Source organism: Podarcis liolepis (assembly GCF_965112155.1).
Source record: "Podarcis liolepis genome assembly, chromosome: 5".
NCBI classification, from domain to species: domain Eukaryota; kingdom Metazoa; phylum Chordata; class Lepidosauria; order Squamata; family Lacertidae; genus Podarcis; species Podarcis liolepis.
In genome coordinates this window covers 39,457,061-39,477,101 of record NC_139556.1, presented here as the reverse complement: position 1 = coordinate 39,477,101, position 20,041 = coordinate 39,457,061, and the positions used below count along the sequence as shown (strand labels likewise).

The window sequence follows — 20,041 nt, the reverse complement described above, 5'->3', positions numbered from 1 at the left end:
TCCTGTCCTCACGGTGTGCACCAGATACCTATCAGAAGCCCACAAATAAACTCTGAGGTCAGCCAATTAGTGGAGATTTGAAATGGGTCCCTCAGTTCTAGTTGAGCTCTGAAATCAGTACATTACACCAGTTCAATACACATTGGAAGTCGCCCAGAGTGGCTGGGGCAACCCAATCAGATGGGTGGGGTATAAACAGTAAAATTATTATTAGTGTAGTGGAATAGGACTATGGAATAGGACATCCCTATTTTCATTAGAGAAATGTTGGAGGGCATGGGTTCGCCTAGGGTGGCTTCCCACCATTTTCTTTCTTTCCACTCTCTAATGACACCGCTCCCTGTACTTTTAACAGTGCCGAAGACATGTGGAGATTTAATAAGCAAAGCCCTTCCTGGCATGAAGGTAAGAGGCCAGGGAAGCTTCACCTCCTTGAATTTCTGCGTGAGGCAGCTGCTTCTGCTGCTTCCATTAAAGGCAAGTACATTCACACACCCCACAACACCCAAACACTCGCCACTGTGACATTCAGAGATAAAATTGAATGCTCCTCGCAGTTATGGTAAAAAGGATGCCGTCATCACTGAAGACCTCTTTTTAAAAACCCTGTAGTAAATGATGCAACCAGCATGATTCAGTTCTATTTTAAGGACCTGACACAAGAAGGCTCTGCTGTTCCGAGCAGGCATGTGCCAGATTCTGAGATTTTTCACTCTTTCTTTTATTATCAGCTCTTTTGTCTCAACAGCCTGGCTGTGCATCATCACCGCTAATTTGCTGAGCCATGCTGGTAGATTTAAAAGAAATTTATTCGTTTAGACAGGGATTGGTTTTTTTGTTTCACACTCAGACGGGAGCCGTGCACAAACAATAGGCAGAATTAGTAGTGGGTGGACCACCCATGTCTCACACCAAATTGACTTGGAAATAAGCGCCGCCGTTTCCCACAAAATCTAGAAATAGCTCAACAGATGGTTAAACTGGTCCAAGTTCAGCCTAGCTGAATTTGAAGTCCCCACCTTCAAGTCCTCATTTCCTTCTTACCAATCCTTCACTCCTGGTAGCCCCAAGGAAATGACCTTGCGGTGACTCTTGAGAAAACCACATTTTCCAAAGGGCACTGGGGTCTTGGATTTGGAAACCTCTTCCTTCCCCTCACCATGTGGCTTCTTGCCATCCACAGCCATGCAGGTAAGGGATGGCGGGGGGTTGAAAATTGTGGCATAATGGTTAGAGTGTTGGACTAGGACCTGGGAGACTAGGACCGCTCAGCCGCTCGCCTGCTCACTGGGTGACCTTGGGCCAGTCACCATCTTGTAGCCTAACCTACCTCACAGGGTTGTTGTGAGGATGAAATGGGGAGGATGCAAACCATGTGCCCCACCTTCAGATCCTTGGCAGATAAAAGTGGTATGTAAGAAGAAGAGGAGTTTGGATTTGATATCCCGCCTTTCACTCCCCTTAAGGAGTCTCAAAGCGGCTAACATTCTCCTTTTCCTTCGTCTCCCACAACAAACACTCTGTGAGGTGAGTGAGGCTGAGAGACTTCAGAGAAGTGTGACTAGCCCAAGGTCACCCAGCAGCTGCATGTGGAGGAGCGGGGACACGAACCCGGTTCACCGCTCTTAACCACTACACCACACTGGTATGTAAATGTAATAAATAAATGAAAGTACACAAATATAATTTCATCCGTCATATATGGAAATTCAGACCATGAGATGTATTTTTTATTTGTATCTCAGAACTTGTGACCCAACACTAACCAGCTCAAGCAACGCTAACAAATTAAATAAAAATGGAAAGGCATCTCAATGTAGCCCAAATTCCAAGAGCAAGACCAGTGAATGTGATAGGCATCAGGGAAGTGATCCTCCTGCCTCTAAAGCAAGGGAAATTATTCACTCAGTAACATGAAACAAAATACTTACAGTAAAGGGAAAGGGCCTCTGTGCCCCCACCTGCCCTGTCCTTTTGGTCCTTGTCATGCTTGTGATGTTTGTGGGCACAACTACAGATCCAAGATTGGAGGGTGGTTTAATACACCAATAGCATCGAGTTGAATCATCGTTTTCAAGACTCCGCCGTCTACATCTTTGAGGTTCCTTACTGTGCTGATGGAATGGCTATCAACGTCTAGCCAGGAGGCTTCCAAGAAGCAGAATAGTAGATCGTATCAGGCAGAGCTACACCTATTTGCAGCAGCTGGGAATCTAGGCCCCGTCCCACCAAGAGGCAAGTCCGCAAGTGTTTCTGGTGGTTGTTTTTTTAATCAGAAGTGAAAAGTCAGATTGATGGCCTTTTGGCTCTGGACTAGAAAGAGCTCGCGTTTTAAGAGAAAATGGCAGAAATAAGAAATGGGAGGCAGCAAGACGATAGCCCTTTCTGCAGTGAACCAAACAATCAATCCAGTTCAATGTTATTTGATTAAATGCAATTTATTACTGAGATCATGCCAGTGTTGGGGCTGTACATCTGTCAACGGAGGTGAAGTTTGATGTAATTTGTACTTAAAGGCAAACTTAGCAAATTCACACCTTCCCAGAAGCATCAAGCAACATTGTTCTTAGAAATTTGCATTTCTATGAATTCTTCAGTGCAGTTCTCCAGCCAGGTGCAAAAATGCATATATTAAGGGAACGTTAGCGAAAATAACATGCATGTATTAGTGAAAACAGCTTGCAAAAATGTGTATATTTGCTAAAATATGCATACGGAAATGTGTTGATTAGGAAAAGTTTGCAACAGAACACTGATTAATTTCAATTAAATAAATGGCAAACTGCTTCAGCAACGTGGCAAACTGAATTTTAGACTGGGGAAAAAAGAGAAATTGGGAGAACGAAAATTGACAGCTCGGTTCATCCCTATTGGCTGGGAATTCCCCACATTTTGTTTTTCAGACATGCAGGATGTTCTTGCCTCACCACCGTGGGAACAGCTGCCTTTGCGGGAGCTAAACTAAAACTTTACAGCCAGGCTTTGAAATCTCTTTGTTAACAAACAGGAGAACAGGGGTTGGCAGCAGGTTGACTTAACTGATTAAGCAATTAAACACAAATGCTATGCAGTGGATAGCATTGAAACTGCCTGGGGACTGCTATCACTCTGTATAGCTTTCGTTTCTGAGGCTTACCTGCCACTGCCACTGCCTCCAATAGAATCATATATATATGGCTTTGTTTGGGTTGCATAGGTTGAGCGAGGAAGGGGAAGCATGCCTGGGAAGTGTCACGTTACAACTAGTGAGTTCAATGAAGGGCAAAGGCCTTGGGAAGCTACTGCTATATGCAGAGGGAGTGCCGAAGTTCTATAACTTGTTTTGACTTGACTACTCAAGACCATTCCATTCCATTCCATTCCATTCCATTCCAACCAGGCATTCTGAGTGTCAGTTTGTTTCCTGGAAGTCACACCATATTCAACAAGGTGACCCAACAGGCTGAAACAGAGATCACTGTTGTTTTTCCCCTCTTTCCCTTTTGCCCTTCATCTAAAGAGTCCAAGGTGGCATGGTTTCCTTCACCCATTTTAGTCTTACAACAACAAAATGGCTGCCGTGATCTCGTGCGAAAAAACAGGGCGTCTCGTTTTTTCCAGGGCACTTGGGAGGCCTGCAGGTAGAGAACTGATCCTAGGTGAACACTCTAACCTAACCTTGCCCAACCTGGTGGCCTTCCTGATATTCTGGATTATAACTCCCATCATCCACGACTATTGATCATGCTGGCTTGGGCTGGCAGGAACTGTAGTCCCAAACATCTGGAGTGCCCCAGTTGCTGTAGTGATTACATCACACTGGCTTTGTCATGTTGATTAGAAAGTCTAGCTATTGCCTTATTTTGAAACACAGAAATAGATGGGGTTGCAAGACCCTCATCCCCAAAGATACAACCATACTACATTGGCTCCCAGTACTTTTCCGAGCACAATTCAAAGTGTTGGTCCTGACCTTTAAAGCCCTAAATGGCCTCGGTCCAGTATACCTGAAGGAGCTTCTCCACCCCCATTGTTCAGCCTGGACACTGAGGTCCAGCTCTGGCAGTTCCCTCACTGCAAGAAGTGAGGTTACAGGGAACCAGGCAGAGGGGCTTCTGGATAGTAGCACCCGCCCTGTCGAACGCCCTCCCATCAGATGTCAAGGAAATAAACAACTATCTGACTTTCAGAAGACATTTAGGGAATTTTGGGAATTTTGTAATGTTTGATGTTTTATCGTGTGTGTGTGTGTGTGTGTGTGTGTGTGTGTGTGTGTGTACCAATACAGTATTTATTTATTTATTTGCCCCCTCTGAGCTGGACAGATTTGGTTAACAGATGGGCTTCCCCTATCTGCCACAGAACAATCAGGTTGTCGTACACACTGAACTAAACACAGGGGGGAAAGAGAGGAGAGCACATGACAGGCAGCACATCCAGCTCCTTCACATTGCAAAGAGAACGAGGAATGCCACCATCAAGCAGAACAGCCCCATGGCCTCAGAGAGTGGAAAACCCAGGATGGCATAGGAGAAGAGCTGCTGCTTCAGGGAAGGGTTTCTGGCATAGCCAATGATAAGACTGCCAAATATGGTCCCGATGCCAGCACCAGAACCAGCTACACCTACGGTGGCAGCGCCAGCACCAGCACCAATAAACTTGGTGGCAGTATCAGTGTCCCTGGAAACAGTGCTGGTTTGGAACTCCTGGTGCAACACTGGCAAAAGCTCATTGTGAGCACCTGAGAGACAACAAGGCTCCTTCGTCCTGACCTCAGGCCTGTTCAGCACAGAGGCAGAGATGGGCCTACAGAGCAGCTGGGAACTGTTCTTTATAAGGGCAGGAGCAGAGACGAACTTTGCACAGTTATACATATTCAAGGACGTTGGGGGTGGCCACACTCAACAGCTGCTGCTCAGGGAAAGACCGTGAGAGAAAGGCCCCCTTTCGCGCATGCCGTTTTATCGTGTTTTTAATATTCTGTTGGAAGCCACCCAGAGTGCCTGGGGAAACCCAGCCAGATGGACGGGGTATAAATAAATGATGATGATGATGATGATGATGATGATTATCTGCACTGATCAACCTGAATTTAATTTCCATCAGCAAGGGAAAGCTTATTTGTTTGCAAAAGCTTTTGCCATTGGGTAAGGGGAAATCCTGTTAGAACCCAAGCACATGTCGCAAAGCAGCCTGGTGTATCATTAAGCACATAGTATTCTGTTGTTTAGGTTTGTACATTGTCTCGAGAACTTTGAGGCAGATTGTGATGTATAAAAGCAATAAATGAATGAATATACCTGAAGGGGTGCAGACTAACTTCAAAGTTCACATATTCATATATTCCTCAGGGAACACGGGACAGTCAGCTATTGCTGATTTTCACCAGGTGGTACATCTTGTACAATTTCCCTATAGTTAAAAGCCAACAACTGTACCTCCCCAAAACACCACCTTGGGACAACTTTGTGAGGATGTTGTGGTCCTCCTATCTTTCCAGTTTCCAATGGAAGTCATCGCCACTCAAGGTTTAATTTTATTTCCCCGTCTCCTTTTCGAACCACAGATTGCCACTCATTATTCTGTTTATAAGGAGTGACAGATTTCAGGGGGAGAAAAAATGCAAAGCTGGCGGGTTCTGAGCTCTTGCGCTGATGGCAACTTATCGTGTCATTGAGCCTTTTTAGCACCAGAGACATCATTCTGGCTTCATAATCCCTTCAGAGAATTCCTTCTTCCAACAAATATAGACAAGTGCTGTCATGGTGAGCGGAGGGAGAGGAAAAGCCCTTTTCCTCCGAAACTATTTGCCATCCAGGAACAGAAAATGATGAAAAGAATGGCTTCCCATAACCGAAAGGATCACGTGTTTGCTTATCGGAAAATGATGCTGCGAGCTCAGTGTCTGGGTCAGTCGTCCCGTCCCCCCAGTGTCTCTTGCTCATGTGAAAGTCACTTGCGAGATACAGTGTGGTATCTGCAGACAGCTGTCCTACTGGGCACTGGACAGACAGAATGGCTAGCATTGCTGAGCTATGTAGTCATTTGCAAATGGAATGAAGCTCTTGCGTTTCACAGTGATTCACATATGCAGCACGGTTACACTGCAAGACTCATCCCTTTCCCCCCTCCCTCCTGCCCCTTGACACTAGATCTGACTAGTTAACATGCCTGGAATGAGAAAGCACCTATCTCGGAGCTGGCAGGGCTGAGGGCGTACTCGGATTCCCAGGTTGGAAGATTATCTCACTCCAAAGAAGTTCTTCCAGCAATATATAAGCTAAACTAGATTGGCGTTATCTCAGTAAAGCTGCCTTGGGTGGAGGAGGCATCCATCCTTAAAGGAGTACCACACACACACACACACAAAGAGAGCACTATCGTTCTTTGATAAGTGGCAGCAACTATGATGATGCTGAGAGTGGAAGAGCTGGTAGGTACAAAACTCACCTTTCATAGTAACTGCTGTGTTAAGGTTTGAACTGCGTCCAGTTTAATTGTGCACTGGTTATTACATTCTTCTGCAAATTGTCTCTTATTAATGTGGTGATTTATACCACTGTGAGAAGCTTGGCTGTTCTTTTGGTGGTAGTTTTAACTTGTGCCATGCATGATGACTTGAGCAGATTGTGCTGGGATGTAATTCTGAAGGTGGCCCTGTTTAGGGAGGCTTTTAATGTTTGATGTAGTACAGTATTTTAATTTTTTTTGGAAGCCGCCCAGAGTGGCTGGGGAAGCCCAGCCAGATGGGCCGGGTAGAAATAAATTAATTATTATTATTATTATTATTATTATTATTATTATTATTATTATTATTATTATTATTTTGTCCAGCTGAGTTTGTGTGGTGGTTAAGAGCAGGAGCTAAGAGCTGAAAATCCACCCAATTCAAATCTCAGCACAACTGTGGGCTTGCTTGGTGGCTTCAAGCAGGCTGGTATCGCATAGTCTCAAGCCTTTATTGCATTATATCACAAGGTAAATAATGTTGGCCTACCTTACAAAGTTGTTGTAATGATTACCGAAAGGATGTGCGAGATGCCTTAACAACACAGGGAAAACATTAATGAAATACTAAGCATCTTTGCTGAAGAAAATGGTCTAACTTTAGGGTAGTTCCAGAGTGTATAAATCGGATTATGTGCTGTAAATCATTATGCATGTAAGAAAAACGGAGCTACAATGGACTCTTAAAGAAAAAAACAAAATCAAGGAAGGAAGGAATATCTGCTTATTTTTTTGCCATCTTTTGATCCAATGGGACCTTCAAGGTGGTTCAAAACAAAATATAACTATTATCTGTGCTAGGAACAGGGATGGATTGCAGCTCCTAATCTCATAAATTACATGTGATTCAACTCTTGCCAGCTGCGTCCAAATTAACATCTAGGCAAAGGAACTTGTGAGCATGTTTCCAGCTATGTTTGAGCTGTGCCAAGCACGCAAGCTGGATTCAGAAGTAATTGGGAACAATTCCGGGCAGGATAATAAAGAGCCAAAAGGAGTTGAGTGGCTTAATAGGCCTCCTCTCACCTCTGATGTTCATAACTGAAACTGATGACAGGAATTAGTAATGAAAGAAGCAAGCACAAGGCAGGATTCTTTTGGACTCGTGGCTTTCTTGAAAAGGTCCAATGAGTGCATTTTCTATCATTATAGTATCCGCTTCACCCAGGAGTTGTTCAGTCTGTCAAGCAAGAGAGACATTTACTGAGTTCACTACTTTGCTAGAGGGGATGTTTGTCAAGCCGTTCTTGAGGACGCGATAATGCTTGTTGAACTCTCTAGTGACTTAAGTCAATGAAAATTGATCAAGGCTGCTATCCCAGACACAAATATCTCACAAGTCAGATGAGTGGCTTACTTCTGAGTAGACATGCCTAGGATTGAACTGTTAAGACTTAGTTCCCTGGAAGGGCTGGATCAGATTCTCAAATAAAAGTGGATTCCTAACAAATAAATACATCTAAGCAAGAAGTTTGGAAACGAAATGCGTCTGGATCTTAACGAACTGCTCGATTTATTTTGTGCATGTAAGGGACCTTTGGACTTGTGCTTTTTGACAGCAGGTGCCCATGCTACATGAGGAATTTCAGAATCAGATGGCATAGAGGTCTGCCAGTTAATTGGGGTGGGGGAAAGATGATAAAAAAAACCATTGGGTTTCAGTAAGCTCTTGGGCTTACTCCTACTGGCTCTCAGAATCCCAGTTACCACCCCCAATCCAGCTAAAGTTAGTCAGGAATAACATACATTAGTCATATGCATCTAACTTGCTTACTTGATTTCAGTGAGATGTAGTCGCAACTATCTTTAGCTTGCGCCAATGCATGCATTGTACTGCCTGATTACTGCACACACAGCACACTTCCAACAGGGAAAGAAAAATACTCGATTTTAAATGTGATGTACAGAATGCCTGAGGCCACAGATTTACTTAGTTGTTTCTAACATACAGGAGAAATTTTGTACCTGGATCCATATGCATACTGCTGCGTCCATGTATGTCGTTTGTATAGCGTTTGTCCACCATGGAGAACTCCATTTTAAACTTACTCACATCTCAGCCTATTTGTTTCCAAGGGCCCAGTTACCAGATGGTTACAAGATGCCTGCAGCCCAATAAGTGTCTGGTTAGTTCCGATCAATATGTGAAATTCAGCCCACCATCCTTCACTGCTTCTGGGCCTTTGGCGTCCTTTTAGAGTTGCCGGGTCAACAATGCTTCAGTGACAGGAGATAGCACAGCTAAGACAATTCTCCTGACTGGGCCTAAGTCTTAGGATCAAGAAAAGCTCTCCAGAGGTTGTGTATGGCAATTTCCATCAGCCCCAACCAGTACAACAAGGGATAACTGTACAATGATAATTCTATCTGAGGTGACTGCATAGTAGGTGATAATGATTAGGTCCAAAACATCGGAAGGGTACCAGGTTGGCTGGCCCTACTTAGACTTAGCAACTCAATGCACCCTTGGCCCACAGTCCCCACATCTCCTTTTGCCTGCCCATTTTCTTTCCCCATGGAGTTCACAGACCCTCCTACCCCTAAGCCCAAATATGTGGCTTTACCCCAGTTTTACTTTCCCCTGGATTTCTCCATTCTCCCGCCTGCAAGCCTGCCATGCCCATCCCATCCTCAAGTCTTTATTTTTCAGACCACTGTCTCGTTGGGCCACTTGCTTCAGTAACCTTGTCTCTTGACGTCCTCCCTCTCATTCCTGTATTCCTGCCCCAAATGGCAGAGAGCTCATTGTAAGTGCTATAAGCTAAAGATAACCCAAGCTGTCTGCTTCAGCTCCATTATTTCATTCTTCTCCAGCCTGGTTGCTGGACTCCAGCTGTCGCCATCCTTGACCTTTGGCCATGCTGGCTGAGGACGATTAGAGTTGGAGTCCAGCAAGGTCTGGAGGGCACCAGCTTGGGGGTGGCTGACTCATTTTCTCAGGCCCTTTCCCCAAGCCTCGTCTTTTTTTCTTCCTCGTCCACTTCCTACTTTGACCCTTTCTTCAACCTCCTCCTTGCCTCTGACCTTCATGCTTCTTATCTCCCCTGAATACATCTTTCCCTCCACCAACAAGCCTTACAAAGCCTTCTCTGGGTCATGAGAAGGGTGTTAAATTGACAGCTTTCCTTTCCAGATGCTGGGCTATGCACATTTCTACCTGTTCCCTGAGCATTTGGAATCAGATGAACAACGTTCAGTGCCATGATTTCAACTCACCCATTGCTTTCCGATAAGGCACCCTTTCTTTGAACCATCATTTTCACCTCCATTTCCTCAGTATTTCTCGAGGGCTGCCTGCTCTGTCCTCACATGTTAGCTCTGCTTCTCAATATGTCAGAAAGCAAGACGTCGACACTCTTGAACCATTGTTCCTTTGACAGGTGACAGGCAAAAAGGCTGACGGTAGAGAGACAGGAGATTTCCTCCCAGAGGACTTCAAAAATGGAGAGTATGAAGCTGCCGTAAGGTTAGAGAAACAAGAGGACCTGAAGACCCTCACGGACCACTCAGTGGCACGACACAATCTGACCTACAAAGAAGAGAAAGCGCTAGAAGCTGAGGTAAAATTGTGTTTATTGTGTATCTTTTTGCACTTCTGGAGCTGTGAAGTTTCGAATTCCTGTGGTCTGCCCTCTAACTAAGAAGGAAGTTTAGAGAAATAGAAAGGTCTTGATAGATGTACACTGGAAACCAGTAGAAAGATTCCCAGCCCCCAGGGTCTTGTTACATTGCCAATATGTTATTAACTGGGACTCAACATATCCTAATTATAACTAGAAAACCAGGAATGAGAGGAAATTAGAAGGGATAGGCCACAACTCCCTAGGGAATACACCTGTTTTACATGGGGGGGGGGGAACCCACGCTCTACAAATTCAGTGTATTCAGCTAAGAGTGTCACAAACTACAGGATTGGGGAAAATGTGTCTCTGAAAATCTGGAAAATGACTACCATGGAAGCCATGGATTAGAGACAAACCAAGACATTTTGGTATTTGAGGCAAAAAGTAATCCCAAGTCTCCAGGCAGATATCTCTCCTCTTCACTGGAGATGCTGGGGATTAGGGATGGACAAATCTGTTAATGTCATTTTTTCATTTCCCCACCTGCATCAATTTGTGATTTATATATATATATTAAAATGTTCTCATAAAAATTTATCACTTTAATGTAAATGTCTACTATACATATACTTCCATGCAGTTTTGCCTGCTAAACATATTCCCCCCCAACAGAATTCATTTAATATTTTATTTTCAGGAAAATATGAATTTCTATGCAAACTTTGTCTTAATATATGAATTTACAAAGGAACTGCAGCGAAAATTCAGAGAAGTACAATTTTGTAAAGATAACTTGTGCCTTGGTTTGCACATAGGACAGTTTGCATTAAAATGTGAATCAAATTTCTGCTGAGACAATTCACACTGAGACTTTCTGCATGCAAATAATGTGTTACCCCATCCCTCACATGCCAAGGACATATTGGGACATATGGGTTTTCCTCCTTAAAAACATTTTTTTACTTCTGTTTATAATATAAGGTCATCTGTAATTGTTTGGTTCAGTGCCCACAGAATTATGCCCATCATTTCAAGCATGGCAACATTATTAAAATCTTCCTCAATGAGAACAAAATTTTAAGGTGGGCAATAAAAATAAGATTCCACCAGCCCTCCCTCAAAGATATATGAAAATAGGAAAGACATTACTGGAATTTAAATCCACACATTTTTCCTTTGAAGTAACAGATTATTGTGAGCTGGTGATTTAGCATTTTACAGCTTCCCTGGCGATGGATTATTCAAATGAAGAATTACAGAACAGTGTTAAGTTTAAGGGCATCCAAATTCTACATGGGTTTTAAAGGGTTTTGAATCAACCGCCCCTTCCCCAGCCCCAACACACTTTTTGCAATGAAGTTTCAACTTGAAACTTGATCAAGAATCACTCCAAAAAGGAGATAGAGTGAATCTGCCAGAGCAACAATCATTCTACATTTGGGGGATAAATTATGTCACTCATTAGCACCTTGTTCTGTGAAAAGCAAGTTGGGTTGTTACTCTACATTAAAGATGTAGCCTGCGCTTTAAATATAGGCTGACACATATTTATAACTAGAATAAATTCTAAGGAACATGTGACCCTGTGTTATGTCTGGATGGTTCCTTAATCACTTATCCGTCTTACATTTAAATAACCAGTAGCATCTTTTCAGCATAACTTCAAGTGTTATCTTTAAATTTGAATTGGTGTATTGATATTAGCGTAGTATTAGTAGCTGAAGTAATGCCTTTTCTGATTATTTTAACTGTTGAAGGGGATTCCAAGGGACCCTGGAGAATGTATGTTGAAGCTAATGTTATTGTTCCTCATATTGCTCTAATTTCTTGGCAGTCACTCACAGTGGCTACTTCCAGTGCCTTTTTTCCGAGAGACGTGCCAGAACTCACCATAAACAGTTCCCTTGTTCTCTTAGAATGGCAATAGCGCCCACCTGAGAGGGGCTGGAACTGAGTTCCATTGAGCTCTGGCTGGAAAAAAAAGCCCTGGCTATTTCCACCATTGGAAGTTGTATGACTCTGAATACCAGTTGCAGAGATTCACAGATTCATTTACACTCAGTTCCTGCTTGCAGGCTTTCCATAGGCATCTGGTAGGCCACTGTGAGAACAGGATGCTGGAGTAGATAAAACGGTGGTCTGGTCCAGGAGGGATCTTCTTATGTTCTTATTTGCTTTTGTTTTGTTGTTCAGATCAAGAAAAAGAAATTAGAGGCGAGACCAAAACTTGAGAGCTTGGAAGATCTTGAAAAAATCATTCAGCTGAAGAAAAGGAAAAAATTCAAGAAGGTTAAAGTGCCCGTTGTAAAGGAGCCTGAGCAAGAAGTTATAGTAAGTTCAGGGGCAAAATAGTCTTCTCTGCTGTCTTTATGGGGTTCCCCCACACGGAATTGAACTAACTCTTATTTCTGCTCTCCATCAGACTGAACCCGTGGATGTTCCAACATTTTTAAAGGCTGCCTTGGAGAACAAGATGCCAATAATTGAAAAATACCTGGCAGACAAAGGAGATCCAAACGTTTGTGATGAGGTATGATTTGTTCACCAATTTCTGTCCCAAATCTCCTATAAGGCGCACATCTTTGATCTTAGCTTTAACAGTCATGGCTTTCCCAAAGGATCCTGGGAGTTGTAGTTTGATGAGGGTAGTGAAGCTTCTCTCTTTAAAGAGCCTGATCTCTCCCCAACCACTGCTGTTTCCAGATCTCCATAGGGAGGATGAATGCCTCTCAAACCAGTTTTTAAGAGGTTTTTATGTCCTCCTTAAAAATTATATCTTAAGGTTAAATTTAAAATCCACCACCACTCTGTCAGTGTTACCTTTAGAAGCAGATACACTTTTCACGGTTAAGGTATTCTGAACTCCCAAGACAGGAGAGCATTGTTTCTTTAAATGGGCATTCAAGCAATATCAAAAATCTATTTCCTTGTGCTTGTCGTTTTTTGTCTTCATGAATTTATGCTGTTTAAATTGTACAGCTAAGAGAGCCTACTGTTACTGAAGGGTGGCTTATAAACTGACAAAACTAAACACGTTAAGTACATAAATGCCGTACGGGGCTGTTGTTAACAAAAGACTGAAATTATGATTTATCTGGCATTGTATACATATCTGTACATGACACCATACATGGTAATGAAAGAGAAGGCCTTGCCTTCAGGAGCTTAATTTAAACGAGGGGGAAGGAAGTTTAGCGAGGCACGAGAAGGAAATGAAAAACTTTACATGCGCATGTCTTGTTTTGGTATGGGTGAGACGGGCGGGGTTAATTTATGTGTAAAGTGTTTTGAATATTCAACATGCTAAGGGCTGTATGATTTATTTCAAAGCCTTGCAGGTTAAAACTGACCACACTATGACTATTCCATTTGACAGTACAAGCGCACAGCCTTGCACAGAGCATGCTCAGAAGGGCACCTGGCAGTTGTGGAGAAGTTAGTAGAAGCAGGAGCCCACCTTGAATTCCAGGATATGGTAAGTGCTCATTGGACACATGCAGAGTTCCTTGGGGTGGTTCACACAGACACACGTTCGCTACTCATCCACTGTAACCATCAATAAGCCATGCCTAGCCTGTTGCAGATGGAACCACTACAGTGGTACCTTGGGTTACAGACGCTTCAGGTTACAGGCGCTTCAGGTTACAGACTCCACTAACCCAGAAATAGTACCTCGGGTTAAGAACTTTGCTTCAGGATGAGAACAGAAATCGTGCAGCAGCAGCAGGAGGCCCCATTAGCTAAAGTGGTACCTCAGGTTAAGAACAGTTTCAGGTTAAGAACGGACCTCCAGAATGAATTAAGTTCTTAACCTGAGGTACCACTGTATTACCTCCTGCTATCTCCAACACAAGGCTTTTCTTTTCAATAAAGTTTTTTATTTTCCAAAGTAATAAAACTTTTATCAACAATAACCGGGCACAAGTCTAGTGGCCAAGACTCATCAGGACATGACATGAGTAATTAGGTGCTGAAAACTCACATCATATGTGAACCAGCTGACAAATATTTATTATTATTTTCCCCTGGCGTAGCTTGAATCCACAGCTATCCATTGGACCTGCCGTGGGGGCAATGTGGAAATCCTGAAGTACTTGCTGAACAAAGGAATAAACAGGAATGCTAGAGATAAGGTAAGCTATTATTATTTCCGTTTGAAAAACTGAGGTGGGAAAAGTTAAAAGTGGATTTGTGAGCTGTTTGTACAAGAGGCCCTTTTAGAGCCGAGCTTGTTGCTTCTCACCTTAGAATGCCTTACCCTGCTTCTGTTGATTATGCCTCTCCCTGCCCTTCCTTTTCTACCAGTTGCTCAGCAGTCCTCTACACGTGGCTGTAAGGACAGGTCAGTACGAATGTGGGGAGCACCTCATCGCCTGTGAAGCAGATCTCAATGCCAAAGACAGGGTAAGTTAGGAGTCAGCAAAGGTTTTCAGCAGGGGGGCCAGTGCACTGTCCCTCAGACCTTGTGGGGGGCCGGACTATATGGGGGGAGGGAAATGAGCGAATTCCTTTGCCCCACAAATAACCCAGAGATGCATTTTAAATAAGGGGACACATTCTACTCATGTAAAAACACGCTGATTCCCGGAATGTCCGCTGGCCGGATTCAGAAGGTGATTGGGCTGGATCCAGCCCCCGGGCCTGTTTGCCTACCCATGGGGTAAGTGCATTCCAGATGTGTGAGCCAGGCTGTAAATTCCACCATCCCCGACTATTAAGTCATGTAAGCTGGGGCTGGCATGGGATCTGGCAGCCCCAGCAACACCTGGGTGGTGGTGTTCCAAGGTTATCCTTCCAGCTGAAGGTCCATTTCCATGGGGATTGCTTTTTCCGTATGACATTTTTATTAGGGCAAGCCTTATCAAACAACATTCCCATGCAGTAGAAGGGAAAGTGGATGTAGAAGCCTTTCCCCCCCTCAAGGCTACATGCACAGGATATATAAGCAGCAAGACTCACAATGCTGCTCCGAGGATGTCAATGAGTATGACGTGTCCACCTCCGAGGCCCTTCTGGCAGTTCTCTCACTGTGAGTAGTGAACTTACAGGGAACCAGGCAGAGGGCCTTCTCGGTAGTGGCGCCCGCTCTGTGGAACGCCCTCCAATCAATCAGATGCCAAACAGATAAACAACTATCTGACCTTTAGAAGACATCTGAAGGCAGCCCTATTTAGGGAAGTTTTCGACGCCTAATGTTATTTTATGGTTCTAGATATGTTGGAAGCTACCCAGAGTGGCTGGGGCAACACAATCAGATGGGTGGGGTACAAATAATACAATTATTATAGGTAAAGGGACCCCTGACCATTAGGTCCAGTCGTGACCGACTCTGTGGTTGCGGTGCTCATCTCGCTTTATTGGCCGAGGGAGCCAGCGTACAGCTTCCGGGTCATGTGGCCAGCATGACTAAGCCACTTCTGGCAAACCAGAGCAGTGCATGGAAACGCCGTTTACCTTCCTGCCAGAGTGGTACCTATTTATCTACTTGCACTTTCAAACTGCTAGGTTGGCAGGAGCAGGGACCAAGCAATGGGAAATCACCCTCTTGCAGGGATTTGAACCGCCGACCTTCTGATCAGCAAGTCCTAGGCTCTGTGGTTTAACCCACAGCGCCACCCGCGTCCCATACAATTATTATAATACAGCACAAATCACTTCTATAGCATGCTGGTCTGTTTTCAAGGAACGTGCATTGCAGGAATTTGGTGCCTGTAGCCCTATAGTCTCCCAAATCCACCAACACCAGCGAGCATAAGCAAGAGTGAGGGATGATGGAGGTGCAATGACACCTGCAGTTTACGGGCTCCCCATTGCTCAGTTAGTGTCTTTAGTGTGGTAAAATAGCAGGTGATTGTGATCTCTTGAAGGAAACTTCAGGGAGAGAATAGGAATAGTACTTAACATTCCTTTGAACCACCCATTTCAACTCAGCTTCACAACAGCACACTTAAATAATAATCATTATCACTATTGGGTGCAAGATGATGGTGTAATTTATTGAGTACTTTCACTATTACGCCAGTAGAGCCCCAAAGCTCATTATATTCATTTTTGTCTCCTCTGTTCTAGGAAGGAGATAGTCCTATGCACGACGCAGTGAGACTGAATCGTTATAAAATGATTCGACTCCTGATCATGTATGGTGCCAACCTAAACATGAAGAATGCTGTAAGTATCCCCTAATTCTTTGCTGTTTTCCTAAGTAAGTCATGTTGAGTTTTTAAAGAAAATCAGGGCACTAGTTACTACAATAAAAACACCAAGACGACCGCAGTAGGATTGGATTGCATCTAACTTTTGCTGGTTTCCATGTTCGTAGATTTTGCTGTCCACATTCACTTTCTAGTCTTGAACATTTGTGCTAGCAAATTGACTGGTTGTGAGGAATAGGTACAATTGGGCAAGAAAGATGCACTTGTTGAATGGAATTAGTGTCTGTGGGGGATGCACATTCATTGCCCATGCACCACTCCTCAAAGGTGACATGCACCCAGAAAGACATTTTTGATGCATTTGTCACTTCAAAGAGGCATAAGCGGTCATTATTAAGAGAGCTTCCCACCACCACATCTGCAGAAAGATAGTCACAGAAACAGAGGAGAGCAATGATGACATTTCAAGGGGGTAAAAATTAATGCCGTTTCCCTAACTTTCCTCCCTAGGAGGGGAAAACTCCAATGGATCTTGTTCTGCAGTGGCAAAATGGCACCAAAGAAATATTCAACAGCCTGAAGGAGAACTCTTACAAGAGCTCCCCTATAGACACATTCTGAAGACTCAAAACGTCAATGGACTGGACAGTTTCCTTGCAAAAAGCAAGATATCACCAATGTGAAGAGCAGGAGCATTATAAATGCCGCCACCTTCACAGAATACAAGCATTTTGTCCTGCTGCCTTTGCTAAAGCCACAAGGATCCAAAAGAGGGTCCTGAAATACTTCAAAGGCAGTTTCGAGTGTTGACACGCCACTGATTTCAAGCTGGTTTATTTATTTCTATTCCATCATTTCTCCCATAGTGTTTCTTTTCCAATATTTTCAATAAGTCATGTTTTGTACTGCTGTTCTATAGAAAAAGGCCATCTTACTAATGTGGTAATCTGAACCAGTCAGGAGCATTAAGCCCCTTTAAAAACCACACACAAGCCAACAGGCTTTCAGAGCCTATTAGCAGTGTTTCCCATTAAACCCTCTTTCGATAGGCAGTATTTGTTATTGTCACCCGGTTTCTGCTGAATTGCTATTGTCAGAGCAAGCTGTTAAAAAAGCAAAGATCAGAGGGTTGGAGAATAGTAGTGAGAAAAAGGGGAAAGCAAAGTGGAATAAAAAAAAGGAAGGGCTCTGCTCTTCTGCGGAAGTTTTTAATTCAGGCTACCTGAACTACACAAGAGGCAGCCAACATGGCACTGTCCTGGTGTTGTGGGATTAAACCGCCCTACCAACCCCATCGACTGGCCATGTTGGCTGGGGCTAGTGGGAATTGGGAGTCTAGGAACCTCTAGAGGCCGCCATATTGGCTACCTCTAAACTGCAGTGTTCAAGAAAGGAAGTTGGGCGGACGAAGAGGACGGAATCCAAAGATGAAGAGGAAAAGTTGCCGTTACTGTCAAAGCTCAATATTGTAACAAATGGTAGTGTATATTTGTATGGCTCTTTATGTACATTTTGTATTAAACCCTATTTAAACGGTTTAAAAGAAGCAACAGAACCGCTCGCTTTAATCTACCGGAATGTATTATTTCTTTATCTGAAAATGTTACGAGGGATAGAAGATGCTGGAGTCATGGGGGAAAGAAAGTACACCCTCTTTGAATTCTGTGGTTTTACATATCAGGACATAACAACAATCTGTTCCTTAGCAGCTCTTAAAATTAGGTAAATACAACCTCAGATGAACAACAACACATGACATATTACACCGTGATTTATTCAACAAAAATAAAGCCAAAATGTCCTCATGTAAAACTACAGAATTCAAAGAGGGTGTACTTTCCTTCTCCCATGTGTTTGTGTGTACAAACAACACACGTTTCAACCAAGATGAAAAATTGGATACCATCTTCTTTGTTAGTAGGAGCCCTGAAAGTCATTAACTCTTGAGGCCGGGGAAGAATTTTCAAATGTTACATTTCTCAATGACTTGAAGGCAACTAAGACAGCCCTATCCCAAACCATTCCCATTGTCTAGCTCAGGTCCACATTATATAGAAACCTACCACCAGACCACTTTATAACTGATAAAGCTGAAGTAGCATCTTAGTTGAATTAAAGGAGGAAAAGTCAGTGGCAAGAGGACACACACACTTTGCAAAGTAAACATTTCTGAATGATTTTTAGTTTACTCAGAGATCAAAGCCAAGCCCAATCAGTTCTGCCAAGGCAAGAGTTTCAGGCAGCGATGCATGTCAGTTGCAAAATAAATATGAATTTTTTTTTGAAGCTGTAACAGCAACACCTGAAGCTACTTGGTAATAAGCAATCCTGACGGTATTTGCAGGCATTCCTGTTGAGTTTCAGGGCCACAGCCCACAAACAGCCATTCCTTTATCTTGTGAACCTCTCTGAGATCTTCCAATGAAGGGCAGCATATGTTAAACAAACAAACAAACAAACAAACAAACAAACAAACAAACAAGCAAGCAAGCAAGCAAACAAGCAAGCAGCACTAGTGAACAATGTAGTTGCAATGAAAACCCTTTCAAACTCTTTGCTATTGGGGATCTAATTAGATGCAAGGGAAGCCCAACCCATGTGCTAGAACAGGGGTCTGCAACCTTTAAGACAAAAAGAGCTACTTGGACCCGTTTCCGAAGGAAAAAAACCTGGGAGCCGCAAAACCATTGCGACATTTAAAACAAATATATCTCCGGAGCCGCGATCTGACAGCGGGTGGGAAGGTGACGTCGGGACGGTGCGTGACTAACGCACGCATCGCCCCCATGCGACGTCACAGCCAGTACAGCGCCCGCCACAGTGGGGAGTGTCGGGGCGCACAATGCGCCTCCTCCCCTCGCTAGTATCCGTCCTGGAGCCGCGGCAAAGGTGTAAAAGAGCCACATGCGGCTCCGGAGGCGCGGGTTGCAGACCCCTGTGCTAGAATATACAAATTTCGGAGAGAGCATACCGTATTATTCGTCCTATAGGGCGCACCGGCCCATAGGACACACCTCGGGGTTTTTTGGGGGGGAATGAATAAAAAAAAAATTATTCCCCCCCGCCGCGGCTGCCGCCCCAAGCCTTGCGCACACCTGCCTGAAGCACGGGGCACCCTCCGGAGGGCTCCGCGTGCTTCGGGCTGCAGGCTGCCGCCCCAAGCCTCGCACACCCGGCGGGACCTCCTGCCGGGCGCGCAAGGCTTGCGGACACTCGTCCGAAGCACGGGGAGCCCTCCGGAGGAATCCCCGTGCTTCGGGCAACAGGCTGCCGCCCCAAGCCTCGCGCGCTCGGCGGGACCTCCTGCCGGGCACGCAAGGCTTGCGGACACTTGCCCAAAGCACGGGGAGCCCTCCGGAGGGCTCCCCGTGCTTCGGGCGACATGCTGCCGCCCCAAGCCTTGCGCGCTCGGCGGGATCTCCTGCCGGGCGCGCAAGGCTTGCGGACACTCGCAGGGGCGTCAGGCTGCTGCCTGCAAGCCTTGTGAGCCCGCGGGAACTCCCGCCGGGCTTGCAGATAGCTTCCTGAAGCCTGGAGAGCGAGAGGGGTCGGTGCGCACCGATGCCTCTCGCTCTCCAGGCTTCAGCGAAAGCCTGCTTTCGCCCCATAGGACACACACACATTTCCCCTTCATTTTTGGAGGCAAAAAAGTGCGTCCTATGGGGCGAAAAATACGGTACATTGGTGCTGAGAGGAGAATTAGGGGCAATTTAAAATGGAGAAGCAGAAGGAACAGGGCTGAGCACTCCCTTCCAAAATCACCTATCCCAGGCTTCCTCAACCTCGGCCCTCCAGATGTTTTCGGCCTACAACTCCCATGATCCCTAGCTAGCAGGACTA

General features: G+C 44.6%; 2 protein-coding genes across 3 annotated transcripts in view; one reads left to right on the top strand and one right to left on the bottom strand.

The window, feature by feature from the left end:
- Positions 1 to 17,747, top strand: part of ANKRD1 (ankyrin repeat domain 1) — a 190,615-nt gene extending 172,868 nt beyond the window's left edge. Inside the window, exons 2-10 of one of the 2 annotated variants that reach the window (XM_083503227.1) lie at positions 6,355 to 6,412; positions 9,867 to 10,046; positions 12,243 to 12,380; positions 12,472 to 12,579; positions 13,426 to 13,524; positions 14,084 to 14,182; positions 14,355 to 14,453; positions 16,119 to 16,217; positions 16,712 to 17,747. In XM_083503227.1, the coding sequence (XP_083359353.1) occupies positions 6,386 to 6,412; positions 9,867 to 10,046; positions 12,243 to 12,380; positions 12,472 to 12,579; positions 13,426 to 13,524; positions 14,084 to 14,182; positions 14,355 to 14,453; positions 16,119 to 16,217; positions 16,712 to 16,822 (960 nt within the window). In that variant the 5' untranslated portion in view covers positions 6,355 to 6,385 and the 3' untranslated portion in view covers positions 16,823 to 17,747. Of the gene's footprint in view, positions 1 to 6,174; positions 6,413 to 9,866; positions 10,047 to 12,242; positions 12,381 to 12,471; positions 12,580 to 13,425; positions 13,525 to 14,083; positions 14,183 to 14,354; positions 14,454 to 16,118; positions 16,218 to 16,711 lie in introns of those variants that run through there. The other variant, XM_083503226.1, reaches the window with a different exon arrangement.
- LOC310707874 (ATP synthase F(0) complex subunit C2, mitochondrial-like) lies at positions 4,425 to 4,853 on the bottom strand (the record flags this gene model as incomplete). The annotated part of the gene is made up of 1 exon (XM_083505332.1): positions 4,425 to 4,853. The coding sequence occupies one exon, from the start codon at positions 4,851 to 4,853 to the stop codon at positions 4,425 to 4,427; it is 429 nt and encodes a 142-aa protein (XP_083361458.1).
- Positions 17,748 to 20,041: the final 2,294 nt, after the last annotated feature.